The 14,833-nt window shown below is 39.9% G+C and overlaps 1 protein-coding gene across 3 annotated transcripts in view; it reads right to left on the bottom strand.

Annotated features, from left to right (window-relative positions):
* Window positions 1–12,586: 12,586 nt before the first annotated feature.
* Window positions 12,587–14,833, bottom strand: part of me1 (malic enzyme 1, NADP(+)-dependent, cytosolic) — an 89,884-nt gene continuing 87,637 nt past the window's right edge. For all 3 annotated transcript variants that reach the window (XM_088326454.1, XM_088326455.1, XM_088326457.1), the window contains 2 exons: window positions 12,856–12,954; window positions 12,587–12,778 (listed from right to left, as the gene is read on the bottom strand). In XM_088326454.1, coding sequence (XP_088182580.1) covers window positions 12,611–12,778; window positions 12,856–12,954 — 267 coding nt within the window. In that variant the 3' untranslated portion in view covers window positions 12,587–12,610. The remainder of the gene's footprint in view (window positions 12,779–12,855; window positions 12,955–14,833) is intronic.

A 14,833-nucleotide genomic window follows, 5' to 3' on the forward strand; every position in this document is an offset into this window, starting at 1 on the left:
TCCATCCATCAGTTCAACCGTCTGCCGTTCGTCTTTCAACCCTTCCGCCTGTCCATCTATCACTTGTCTATTGATCTATCAGTCGGTTCCTATCTATCCAACTGTCCGTCGATCCTTCCATCCATCCATCCATCCATCCATCCATCCATCCATCCATCCATCTATCCAGCCATCCATTCAACCATCCATCCGGCTATTCCCTGTTTCATGATGCATAGCAACAGTTAATTTTAGAATAATACCAGATTATAATATATATTTCTAAATTCCAATTAAAAAACAGCTTCAGTGTACAGTACATCATCTCATTCGTATTCACCAAATATTTTTGATATGTACTGACTTGTATTCATGGTGGAGCACGAGTGAGGGATTTAGGTCAGATGCAAATGCCTTCCTTGTAATAATTTCAGCATGTGTTGATCCATCTGGAGCCCACAGCAGAATAATAAGCACAAGCCTCGCTAGCATGTGCCGACATTCAAAAGGCGGCAAAGACATGCTCGACGGCTTAAGGCGACCGAGTGCACACTTCAGCCTAACTAAGATAAAACGTGTTCAAATTAAACTTGTGCGAGCGAGCGAACGATTCCAATGACTGGACCAGCACACCTCCTGCACAAAAATTAAATTTCAGCAGTGATACATGAAACGCTATCAAAACTGACTTTTGTTCACGGCGGGAAGCTGCAAGGAATCAGGGCTCACACCCCGTGTAGCTGCAAAAATTAATTAAACTCGACTTTGGGTCGTAGTCACACATGTCACGTCAAATTTCTGGAGAACAACCAGAGGTGGGTAGAATAGCCATAAATGTTACTCAAGTAAAATTTCTGTGACTTCAGAATAAAATGACTCAAGTAGAATTCAACAGTCGTCATCCAAAAAGTTATCTGATTAAATGTGAAACGTTACTTGGTGAAAACAATTAATCAGGTACTGAGTAACTGTTGCAACGTTTTATTTATTGTTTATTTTTACCCTAAACAACCTTTCAATCAGATCATCAAATCATAGAAGTCCATCCCATCAACAACAATTTACATTCAATTTAGAGATAGATTAAAATGATCAAGGTTGTTTCAAGTTCTTTGATAAACGATGAAATAATAATTCTAGAAAGCAAAGGAAAAAAAAATAAGCACAAGTAGCGCATTAAAAGCCCCAGTGCAAGCTTGCCCATGTACTCGTATACATTGTGTGTGTGTCTGTGTGTCTGTTGGTCTGTGTGTGTTTCAGTCTCTGTGAAAAATAAGAAGGAAAAAATAGACAGGATGGGGTCCCATCAATTTAGTATATTACCAATCATAATGTAACATTATGCACAACATTGTGTATTTAGAGAAAATCTATTATTCTACTAAAATATAATGCTATTTATTTTACTCTATCACAAGATGTCGCTGTGTTGTGGAACATATTTAAACTTTTTTTATATTAAGAACCTTTTATGTTGACTCCAAGCAACTGAGAAGGAAACACTACAAAATGTGATAACAATTTTAAACTTTTGTTATAATCGGTCAATAACAGAATCCCTGGATAAAAATAGCAGGTTTGTTTGCAAACGACACATAATTCGGAATGGAGTAAAGACAATGTCTGTGTATTGTTTGTTAATGCTACATCCTTTGGTCATCATTTTTATTTTGTTAATTCAATTTTTTATTGTACATAATACTTTTTGAATTTAATTGTTTGTTATTGCAACATCCGTTGCAGCCTGGTCATCCTGGAAGGGGGATTGCCCCTTATGTGGTCCCTTCTCAACGTGTCTTTATTTTCCTCATGTTGAGGTTTTTGAGGTTTTCCTTGCCCTCATGTAGGTTTTAGATCAGAGGATGGTGTAATAATAGTCTGTAGTTTGCAATAGTGTCACGGACCAGGAACGGAGACGGGACGCAATTGCGGTCGTTTTACTCAGCTTTATTTAGAAGGAGGAAAGGGCTTGCACCCATGATCCGGTGATTGTCGGTCACGGGTAGCAAATCACTGGAACGCGGAAGTGGCACTTCTGTGTCGAGCGAAGGCAATGTCGAGAGCGAGGAAAAAACAGGTCTATGGCCGGGACAGAGGAGCAAAAACGTAAACTTACGACCATTCGACTTACGAAAAACAGTAGATACGGACATTTTTTTCGGGATGTTGAAAAATATCCGCACAAGTTAGATTTTGTATTGTGTGCACCTTTGTCTGAGTACAGAACAGTACTGTAGTGCTTCTTTCCGCCGCTTCCAGGCTTGTGGCATTGTTAGAGGTCACCTAGCATCCACCCCGCTTCCTCTTCTTAGTTCGTGTGTAAACACACTGTATCTCCAGCGCGCTAAGAACTTTGACATATTTATTGTTTAATATCTCGTGCATCCATTTAATATGGTTGGTGTAAAGTGTAAAGAAGAGGCGAGCCGTTTCTTTTGAAATGAAAGTGGAATAAAAAACTTTAATGCGGTTGAGAAAATGGTTGGATCGCTTTTTTTCAGCCACTTTCAACCACGCAGGAGGAAGACGCCTAAATCTTGAGGCCCATCTTCCAGAAGTAAGTTAAACTTAACTTTATCCATATAGAGCATATCATTTTATGAAATGTTTACTTATAGGTAAAAAAAAAACAATACAGGTTACGAATACAAGCCTTAAAAATACTTATATAAACCTTAAACATACAAAATATAGCACATAAGGAACTTACAAACAAATATAACTTACGAACGATCGCGAGTAGGGCACCGTTTGTACAAATAAACATGACTTCACATGACAAGTGTTAACCACCGGAGAGACAGACTTACGTACTTAAGTAACGGGTTCAATGTTGGCGAATGTAGCGAAATGAGAGTACAATTTCTTCTTATAAATCTACTCAGGTAAAAGTAAAAAGTACAGCGATTTAAAACTACTCATAGAAGTACAAAATGTCCCAAAACTTATTCAAGTAATTCGTTACCATACCACCTCTGTGAACAGCACTAGATGGATCGTGTGGAGGCCTCATTTAATTATGCTGAGGCATCGGCGCTTCTGCCTGATATCTGTGTGTGGTACCGGCACAAGATACGACAGGCTGTCGGAAACCTGCACTTGTCACTGCCTCGGAGGCCAAAACCTGTGCGATTGGTCGTGGCAAACTGAAAAACCAAGTTGGCTCAGCAAATAATCCCAATTATCACTTACAGGGGCAAAGACCTTTACTGAGAGGCTGACTTCATATTAATATACTGCACTGTTAAGTAAGTCATTTTTTCTGTTTTTCGGACAATAAAACCTGCTTATAATTTCTTGATTTCACTTACATAAAAAGGGGGAATGACAAACAAATCGTTTATTCTGTTTATGCGATCTGTCACTTCCAAAGAAGCTTCCTCAGGATGGTTGTTTGTTATTTTGGCTATTGTTGCGCACAGTTGCTTGTTATTTTGCATCACTGTTGTTATGACTGTTACTTTGCACTCTTGTTTGTTATTTTCACTTTTCTGCACTATTAATCTCATTGTCAATATTAGCCAATCATGATGTTGCTCTTAGACTTCAATACCCGTTAGGGCTCATCGGCTTTTCGTAACCTAGGAAAAGAGCAGTTTTTAATTTCTTGTCTGAGGTCTGCCCTCTCTCTCCTTTTCTCTTTGCAAGTTCAAAATCCATTGTTGTCTTCTCTCCCCGTTCTGTATATTTCATTTGTAAACGTATTATTTGCCACCATGTCCTAAAGGGTCAATGTGGATTATTTGGCCAGTAGATGTCACTGTATGGTGTCACGCAACCAGAAAAGAGTGCTAAAAAAGCACAAGGAAGGATACAAACTATGGACACAAACCACATTTTTCTTTTAATTTTTTTAGCCAGTGTTTTGTATTTTTTGGGTACCCATAGCATAAGATGGCTGACAAATAGGTCAGCTCCCTTTAGGTGGGGCTCATATTATGTTAAATAGATGCAAATTTGTCAACTTTTGAGTATTTTTGAAAGGTGCATGTTTACATGATAGTTAACTTATTTTGCCTATACTGTATTAAGATTAAAGTTGTTTTTGTTTTTTAACTAATAGGAGACACTAAATAATAGACACTGTCCCTTTAGTGTGTCCTGGTGAAGAAACCAGTTCATACATGTAGGCATACGGTTACACATCACCTACTATTCACTTGTACTGCATTGTATAAATCTATAGATGCCATTTAAGCATTTTTATTAGGGAAGGAGTGTAACATGGTGTTTATTTCATTGTTTTTTTTATGGATTTCATTATCATTGTTGTATATTTCTTTGCAGTAATTCCAATGCAACGATAAGATTTGCTGTTCAAACGTCCCTGAAGTCGTTCAATATTTTCCGTTTAGAAATGGCGTGTTGTAGCGCCCTCTGCTGCTCCATATCAAAAGCCCTGACAGACCTCTTCTGGATTTCTTGCCTCTAAAGGAGGGTGGGCAAACTATGTCGGGGGCCTGCATTGGATAGATAAAATTGCCAGAAAGGGAAAAAAATATGTTTTGGGGGGCGGCAGTAGGTCAGGAGGTAGAGCACTTGTCTCGGGATCAAGGGTTCCCAGTTCGAATCCCGGTTCGTCCGTGTTACATGTCCAAGTGTCCTTTGGTAAGACACTAAACCCCTAATACCCCCAGTAAGCACGTTAGTGCCTTACATGGCTGCAAAGCCGCTATTGGGAAATGTGGAGCACATTGTAAAGTGCTTTGGGAAGTCATTGACTTGAAAAGCGCTCTATAAATGCAGATTATATCATTTCATTAGATTTTGTATTTATTTATCAATACGACACCTTGGCTATGTACGACGAAAAATAAATCTTATTTTTCCAATATGTATTAATCTGTAAAGATAGATGCAGACTTTTATATGTAAATGGAACTTTTTATTTTACATTTTTTTAATTAATAGACCAAAACATCCAATTATAACACTCAGAACCACAGCAACATATTATATCATTCCCGTTTTTAAGCACGAAGCATTTGATCATACAAACCAACAAACTAAAAATGCAAATATATTTTATTTTGTCATTTGATACATATCTGAAGTCAAGTCAAGTCATGTAACATTTATTTATATAGATAGATAGATAGATAGATAGATACTTTATTCATCCCCGAAGGGAAATTCACTTTTCCAGCAGCATCCCTAAGCTGAGAACAATCGAAAAGAACAGAACAATCGAAAATAACACGGGAGCTGCTGGAGTGGCTGCCATTCGTGACGGCGCCGGAGAAACGATTCAATTTGAATCATGTACAAACAAACAAACAATTGAATCATGTACAAGAAACGATTCAATCTGAATCATGTACAAACAAACAAACAATTGAATCATGTACAACAAACAAACAAAATATTTATGTTTCAATAAGTGGAGTGTTAATAAAATGGGGGGAAAATAATTTCTGATACTGATATAACCAGGTAAAACTAATTTTAAGTTACCTGTCCAAATGAATGTTGTGCCATCTCACCTTTCCCACTCTCTCTGCTCGCTCCTGAAACTTTATCAATATAGCCCTTAATCACAAAAAATGTCTCAAAGGACTGCACAGGATTACAAGTACACCTGATCTTAAATCAACATGCGGGCAAGGAAAAACTCAAAACCTCAGCGTGAGGAAAAAAGAAACCTTGAGAAGGGGCCTCACAAGTGGTAATCCCCCTTCCAGGATGACCAGGGTGGAATAGAAAAAAAAACATGGGACTTGAAAAAAATAATTACAAAACATGCACGGTTGAAAATACATTAGAATATGTACAAATATACATGAAATACATATCTTCATGGAAAAGGGGGCTAGCATGCTGACAAGTTGGTGGTAGATTAGCCCGAAACTAGCGCAGAGTCAGACAGACGAATGGAGGATGTGCAGACAGACAGAGGCGGCGGGCGATCCCTCGGGGTCTTTGATGATTGGGACTGAGCGCAAGGTCTTAGCAAGGTGCAATTTAATGTGAGAGTGTAAACAAGGTCACAAAGATTAAGCTCTGGTCCCAGCACGAAAGGTGGCAGCAAGACCTTCAAGGTGATAACAGAGACACACTTTTAAACGTCGCACTTCTAATCAGGAAACAGTTGGAAAAAAAAACACACATTGTACTGCAGAAATCATTGTGATTAATATGTACTCTACCGTTCAAAAGTCTGAGATTGCTCAGAAATGTCCTTATTTTTAAAGGAAAAACAATGCATTTTTTCAACGAAGTTAATAATTAACTAATCAGAAATACACCCCAAACATTGTTAAGATCTCAAATGTCTATTTTGGCTGAAAATGTATTTTTATGGAATATCTACCCATTTACAGCAACCAGAACTCCAGTTTTCTAATAGGACATTGTGTTTGCTAATTGCTTTAGAAAAATAAAAGATTGATATAGGGCGGCATTACCTCAGGAGGTGAGTGCTTGTCTTGGGATCAAGAGATCGCAGGTTCGATTCCCAGCCCCTCCGTGTTATATGACACTGAATCCCAAATTCCCACAATAAGCACGTTGGCGCCTTGCATGGCTGCACGGCCGCTATTGGTGTGTGAGTGTGTGAATGGGTCAGTGTGAAGCACATTGTATATAAATGCAGACCATTTACCATGATTAGAAACCCTTGTACAATTATGTTAGCACAGCTCAAAATAGTTTAGCCGGTTAGAGAAGATATAAAACTGAACTTTCTTTGAGCTAGTCAACTCTCTGGAGCATTACATTTTACGGGTGTAATTCAACTTTCAGAATGGCCAAAAATGAGATCTTTTGTTTCTTGTTCTTAGTAGTTAAGGCTGTTCAAATCAAAGAATTGCCCAAAAACTGAATATCTTTTACAGCGGTGTTCAGAGAACAGCACAAGTACAATATTGGTAGTAGTATTAGAAGTACAATAGTTGTCTCTAGTTTGAGAAATAGATCACTTACAGGTCGTCAAACTAGCAGTTTGGTTGAAGAGTTCCCCGCAAAACAGCAGTGTCAACACTTACTGTGAAGAAGCGACTCCGACATGCTGGCCTTCAAAGTTATCGTTGCAGAGAAAATTCATCTCTGAGACTGAAAACCAAAGGATGAGATTAATATTGGCAAAAGATGACAGGTGGAAATAAAAGTGGGAATTTTCATGGAAAACATTAAACTGTCTAGGTGACCAACAACTTTTGAACAGTATTATTTTTTTGACCAAACCTTCCTGTGGGGAGTTTGCATGTTCTCCCCATGCTTACGAGGGTTTCCTCCGTGCACTCCGGTTTCCTCCAAAAACATGCATGTCTGGTGAATTGGCCGATCCAAATCGTCCCTAGGTTTGAAGAAGTGAGTGAGTTGTCTGACCCTGTGTGTCCTTCGACTGGCTGGCTACCAGTTCAGGGTGTCCCCTGCCCACCGCCTGAAAACAGCTGGGATAAGCTCCAGCACCCCTGCGACCCTGCAGAGGACAAGCGGTGCAGATAATGGATGGATGGTATATTTCCTTGACATTCGAAACACAGAAACACCTCGCTACCTCACGCTTGAGTAAGCTCTGCTTCACTGCCATATTTAATCATTCTGTGCTAGAGTTCTCATGCATTTATCTTCACAATTTTTGGGATTTTCAATTTCAAAATTACTAAAAAGTTTTATGAATATTATGAATACAATTAGTGTCTTTGTGCAAGACACTGAACCCTGAATACCCCCAATAATCAGGTTGGTGCCTCGCATGGCTGATGCCGCTATCGGTTTGTGAGTGTGTGTGTGAATGGTTAAGTGTGAAGCACATTGTAAAGCACTTTGAGAGGTCTTCAGTGACTTGAAAACAGCAAAAATGAAAAATATACATGACAATGTGACAATGAGAAAAGACTGATTGGATGGGTCAGCGGGGCCTGTTGTTTAGAAGGGTGCAGCGGGTATCAGGCTTTTCCAGAGGCGGGTCCTTAGGAATCTTATTGTCCTGTATCTGTGCCTTAATGGTAGTGGGATGAAAGATTGGTGAAGTGGGTGAGATATATTCTTGACTATTGTGTTTGCCAGTGGGATGATGGACCTTTTATTTAATTCTAAAAGCCTGGGCGTGGTTAGGCTGTTAGTTTGAATTGTTGTGTGAGTGATTCAATACATTCCAAAAACATACATGGCAGGTTGATTGCTGGGTCTAAATCGTCCCTTGGTATCAGTTAGCATGCGAATGGTTGTATGTTCTGAGACCAGCTGGCAAGTAGTTCAGGACGAATAAAGCAAGGTGCAGAAAATGGATGGATGTTGATACAAAATCTTCAGGATTTTCAGACTTGACTACAAGATTTAGTTAAAGGGACAGTGTGTAAAGAGTGCTAAAAAGCACATGGAAGACGGGACGGCTTCAGTCGTTCGATTCAAAGAGCCGTTTCGCTCGCCAAAAACAAATCGCTAGTAATCATTGACATCCTGTTTTGTCAACAAGTAAGCTTTGAAAACGTGGCGTCCAGCTGATTGTGTTATGAGACAACCACAGCAAAAAAAATTGTGCTAGTTTGGGTCTGTCTGTAAATACGAGTCAATGCTTGAATCCCAGGTCAGACAATTAGTACCAGAGGCACTGGCTGGACCACTGGCCATTCCAGTATGGAATCAATATGGAGGCAACTGGACCAGTCAGCATTCAGCATTCAGCGTCCCACCTCAGGCACGAGAAATGTTGCCGTTACAAGCGTTCCTTGCTAGTCTCTCAAATTGCCCTAAAATGTCCTCGGGCATCTCATGCTCTAACATGTGGATCAATATGTCTCGATGGTAAAACCGTCCATTGTGCATTAACTGTCTGGAAACGTCAGCAGTAAAAGGCATATCTTTATGCACCCTAAAACTGCAGTTGGTTCAATGCAAGAACTGTATGTTTGAGAATCCTAAAAGAGATAATACACTTGTAATAAACAGTATTTCTAGTAAGTCTTAAAGAGACAGCGTGTAATATCCGACCGCGAGATGTATTGAATAGTGCAGGGGTCACCAACATTTTGGGAACTTGAGAACTACTATTTTGTTACTGATTAGCACAAAAGGCAACCAGTTTGAAATGCATTACTAAAATTGTTATTTTGTTCTTACAATGTTATCATTGTATTATTACCACCTTGTAGTTTTCAGAAGTAGGATTAAAATAAGCACAGTCAACCACTGATCAGCTCAATGATGCCTCACGCCAGTTAGAAATCAAATATATTAGAAAATCACTATGACCCATCAATGGTGAGCTCTTTTTAGAACCGGTCCACGAGCTACTCAGGTGCTCTTGCCTGCGGCACCATGTTGGAGACCCCTACATACTACGCAGACTCAGACCAACCCGTGCCGTTCTTAGGTTTTTGGTTTATGAGGGTGCCCATAGCAGCAATATGGCGGGTTATTTCTTTAGGTAGGCTCCACCCAAAAATCTCATTATTGGTGAAACCCTTGAAGTATAAACCTTTATTTATTTATTTATTTATTTATTTACAATTGTCAAGGTTGTAGTTTTGGTACTGACAGAGGGGATGTGTCCCAACCAGATAATGTGACCACTTAAAAAAATGACGACGTGAGGGGGACATTTAGGTGTTATTTTTAACACAGATTTAGTAATAAACAAAAATTTACCATATAACCCTCACCTATAGAAACTCTGGGTTCCTTTTTGAGCCCTCCATGATCATTTATCTACTAAAGAAAAGAGCCGTGAAGGGGGCCAGGCACAAGTAGCCGGTGATGTTAATATGTCAATAAAAAAATCGGACACAATGGTGAGTTGAACAAATCTATTTTTTAAGGAATTGATATTAAGTCAACAATTCAAATTGCTAAAACATTCATCTGATGCAACACAACACTGTAAAGTACGTGACCTATTTGACACTTTTTATTTTATTTTATTTTATTCAAGCAACATACAAAAGCTATTTGGTTTTAAGTGCAACTGCGAATATTGGCCAATAGAGGGTATTAAACTCCCGTGAAACAAATTTTCCCAAATGAGCTTTTGACAGCAATCCTTCGCTATAATAGGGTTCAATTTTCACCGTTCTGCTACTTCACAGTTTTGCGTTGTGCATTGTGTTCTGCATTTTGAATGGAAAAACAGTCTCCCTGCCAAGGGGCAATAATAGGTTCAGAGCTTTGTGGGTGCTGAGCACCCAGAATGACTGACATTGATTTGAATGCTAGGCAAAACATACATGAGCTATTATTACAAAATTATTTAAAAAAAATCTTAGGTCAAGAAATTTGTCTTTCTTTTAAACAGTAAAATCCACACTTAGGTCGCCGCTATTTTTGCCTGGCATCCAGACGCCATGCTGTGCTCTGCAGCATTGGCCCTCCCTCGCACCAGACAATACATTGCCATCTTGCGGTTGTCATAATTACTCATTGCACTCACCTGTGCCCCCTCATTTGGCGCCAGCTGCTGCTGGTTACTTGATTGGTTCCCCTCCTATTTAAGCTCAGTGCTCTCACTCACCCTTTGTCAGTCCGTCAGCGAACCTCCGCTTATGCAAGGCAGGCACTTTGACTCTGTCTGCCGTCGGTCCCGTTTTTTCATCCGTATACCACTCGACTTCCTGATTCCCCGTTTGTCTCCGGCTACGACCCGTGTTCGACCACCGACCATGTTCCGATCTCCCGTCCTGGCTTACGAACCGTTTTTGACCACCGACCACGTTCTAGTCTCCCGTCCCAGCTAACGACAAGTTTTTGATCACCGACCACGCTCTAATCTCCCGCTCCGGCTATCGACACGTTTTTCCCGTTTGACCACGCTACGATCTCCCGGCTTGCTTCCCTCATCCATCGAGCACCGGATCGCTGGCGTTGGTTTTTCCTCTATATCTCAATAAACTACGCATCTGGGTCCTCCTGTTCTGGTTCTGACAATTGGGGCTTTAAAGTGATATAACATACTCTCACCGTAATACGCCGCTATGCCGCAAGTGAGGGAGGAGATAGCGGTGCTAGGAATCAAATGGACCAAACCATTTCAAAGCATTGGAGTATTACCGACGCTGTATTGTTCACATTTTTGGTTTTTATTTTGTTTTTATATAAAGCCCCCCAAATTCAACTCAAGCACCCTCTAAAAGTATAGTAAAATTCTTTTCCTTAGTAAAGGACAGGATAGGCTTAAATATGATGACAAACACTAGATAAAAAAAAGAAAACAAAACAAAATGTGAACAGCGCAGTATCTGCAATATTCCTCTCCCTTGAAATGGTTTAGCCCATTTGATTCCTAAAACCGCTACCACCTTCCTCCCTGCTCCTCTTTCGAGTATGTGTGTTTGTGTATTCTATCAGAAAAATAGAGAAAAAACTGGGCATGGTGTAGTAATAGTGTTTCTGATAACCACAAAGTGTAATTAGACGTTCAAAGATGGGAAGGGACACTGCAGCATACACTTGAGGTGCTTAGCACCCCCAAAGCTCTGAACCTAAAATTGCCCCTGACTTTGAATTAACAGTTAGAAAATTCAGAAATTATTTCGCTATTGCTTGCTATCACCAATGTCTTCTGTAAATTGATATTTTCTAATGTGTAGCTCTACCAATTGTACAAAATTAAGCCTTTGAAAAAACAGCAACCATCACAGATTTTTATTCAAAATATTTTTATATATATTACAGTAGATTCAGTAATATCACAGTGCGATTTCACAAAAATTGTACATTATTTGAGAGTGTGTACACATCGTAATGAGACAGTATGTGGTTCAAAATGGAGACATTCTTAAGCAGGGGTCTCAAATTCAATGTACCTGAGGGCCACGGGAGCTAGGGTCTGGGTGAGGTTGGGCCAAATCAAGTTTTCCACAAAAAAGTTTAGATAAAAATATCCCCCTGTTTTCAAATATATTTTTTTAATTCCTTGCACAAACCAAAACAAAACCCAACAACATAAACAATTCATGTGAAAATAGAAACGATCAATCAGTAAGGTATTAATCCATAATCAACTAGGGATGCTCTTAAAGGGACCGTGTGTATTAGCCATTGCCTACTAGTTGTAAAAAAAAATGTCATTCATGCTTTTAAAAAACAATGTTTTAGTGGTTGACTGCTAATCTTAACCCTACTTCTACAACATATTAATATCATAATAATATTGTAACAACGTATTAAGAACATATGTCGCTCTTTTAGAAATGTATATCAAATTGGTAGCATTTTGCACTAATGAGTAACAAAAAGTAGCTCTCAGGTACAAAAAGGTTGGTGAACCCTGGCCAGAGGGAGATGATGTAGTTGTCCATCTTGCTGCTACGGGTACCCCAAAAAAGAAAACCGGGACACTTTGCATCTCCCTAATTTTCATTCTTGCACTCGTTTTCGGTGGCACAAAATACCCCAACATCTACCAGTCAAATAAAACACACTGTCCCTTTAACTATATCATCAAGGCGGAGGTTTCAAACTATCATCCCGAGGGCCGCAAATGGTCCCTGGGCTAAGAGTTTGAGATCCTTGTTCTAAAGTGAAAAAAACCCTTTCTATCCAAATCACACTACAATCACCCCTATATCCAAAATGATCTTAACAATCGAAAAAATGCAAAAAAAAAATCATCCAGCTACACCAAAAAGCCAAAAGTGTCTTTGTGTCCCAAATATTGTACACAACTATATTTGTATGAGTGTTTTATTTGAAGTCAAAGTTTGCACGAGCGCACTGTCATGCTGTCCTCTGGCCACCGGTACGAGTCTGCAGTAAATTCGTCGTAGTCGGTGGCGAAAACCAGCGAGCGCACAAACGATTGCTTGTCGGAGGGTTCTGGGCGAAGCATGGCTAAGTTGTGCTCGTAGGCGTATTCGATTATCTGCAAAATACACGTTTCAATAAATAAACTCGTGCGCCATACAAGGAAATGTCAATGGACATGAGCTGAACCGTCACCTTTACTGCTAGCACCAGAGACACTTTCCTGATGGAGCTGAGAGGAGGATACAGTCTCCCTTCCGAAAGGTCCTTCTCCGTCACAAGGTCAGCAAGTGCCTGTTTTACAGCAAACACATTTAACTCGTTATCAGACTCATCGACGATGTGTTTGGACTAATAACAAACATGAAAACAGACAAAGGAAGTGCACAGTATGTCACAACTGAAATCTGACAGAAATATAATATTTTTTTGCTTAAAATGTGAAGAATCTTTTGCTGACAGGCTCTTTTTTCCAACTTTTTTCCCATTTAAAGGGTCTGTGTTACATTTGACCACTAGATGTCGCTGTAGTGTTTGCGGGGGTGTCCAAACTTTCCACATTTGGTAAGCTGAAAATGTGTAAGGGCCAATTATTCAGCCTGGCATTCTTTGAACATTCTTTAATAAATTCTCCCTCTGTTATAGGTTTGCAGTGCTTGCCGATCAGCGTCGCGACCTCATAGCTTGCATTTGTAGCATTTTCATTTGACTCACAGATCTCCTGAAAAAGCGCTGCTGTGCCGTTAAAACATCTTCCAGTTGATTCACCTTTTCATAGCCTTTGTTTCCATTAAGCTTCTCGTGAGCATGTTTCGTCTGTCAGTGCCATTTGATATATATTCTTTGAAAACAGCCACAGTCTCTTGCGAATTAGGCAGACACAGTTGTTTCAGATTTTGGTGAAAAAAATACTCCATCTTCCGCTTGTCGTGGAAGCAGTGGCCCTCACAGTTAACTTTTCTTTTTTTTTTTTTTTTTTTTTTTTTTTACAGACGCCATGACGGAAATAGGGTGGGCTAAAATTCACACAGAAAGCCAAAGACAAAGGGCCAAAGGGCTACTGCCATCATCTGATGAAATGGTGATTTTTTTGTTCTTAATGTTCTGTCGTACAAATGAATTTTATACTGCGGTCAGCATATGCATAGACATATATATACGGTTAGCGCGAGTGCGGCACAGTAGTTCTGAGGTCGTGGGAACCTCCTAAGTGGGTTCAAATCCAGCTCCCGGCCTTACTGTGCGGAGTTTGTATGTTCTCCCCGTGCTTGCGTGGGTTTCCTCCGGGCACTCCGGTTTCCTCCCACATTCCAAAAAACATGCATTTCAGGTGAATTGGCCGGTCCAAATTGTCCCTAGGTGTGACTGAGCGAGTGAGTTGTCTGTCCCCGTGTGCCCTGCGATTGGCTGGCAACCAGTCCAGGGTGTCCCCTGCCCACTGCCCGATGTTTGCTGGGACGGGCTCCAGCATCCCCGCGACCCTACTGAGGATAAGCGGTGCAGCTGATGAGATGAGATGATGATATATATATATATATATATATATATATATATATATATATATATATATATATATATATATATATATATATATATATATATATATATATATATATATATATATATATATATATATATATATATATATATATACACAGTAAGACCTCGGTTATCGCGGTTAATGGGGACGAAAACCACCCGCGATAAGTGAAAATCCGCGAAGTAGCGGTGCACCTTAAAAAAAAAACAAAAAACAAAAAACTAATAATCTTATCTCATCTCATTATCTGCACCACTTATCCTTATTAGGGTGCCGCCGCGTCCGCCGAACTCGCTCCGTCGCGCAGCCCGGGAATGACCTCCGCCGACTCAACCTCCCCCCCCCGTCCCATCCAGCTGGCCGCCTTATCCTGCGTTCGCTGACGTTTCGCCGAAAAAACCCGCAAAAAGTGAAAATCTGCGAAGCCCCTCCCCCCCAAAAAATTGTAAATTTTTTTTTAACCATTACAGACATATAGCCCATTTTGAAGTGTGCAACACCGTTTCGAGACCGGCTGCGTAGAAACTTCTCAGTGTATGTTTACACAATCTAATGCACAAGTTCAAATGTATATATATTGTATTAGTAACTGCAATAATGTTTGAATGTGGTGTTTATTCAAGTAATGTGTGC

This window comes from Urocampus carinirostris, chromosome 2, assembly GCF_059441175.1.
Source record: "Urocampus carinirostris isolate Australia breed hairy pipefish chromosome 2, RoL_Ucar_1.0, whole genome shotgun sequence".
Lineage (NCBI taxonomy): Eukaryota > Metazoa > Chordata > Actinopteri > Syngnathiformes > Syngnathidae > Urocampus > Urocampus carinirostris.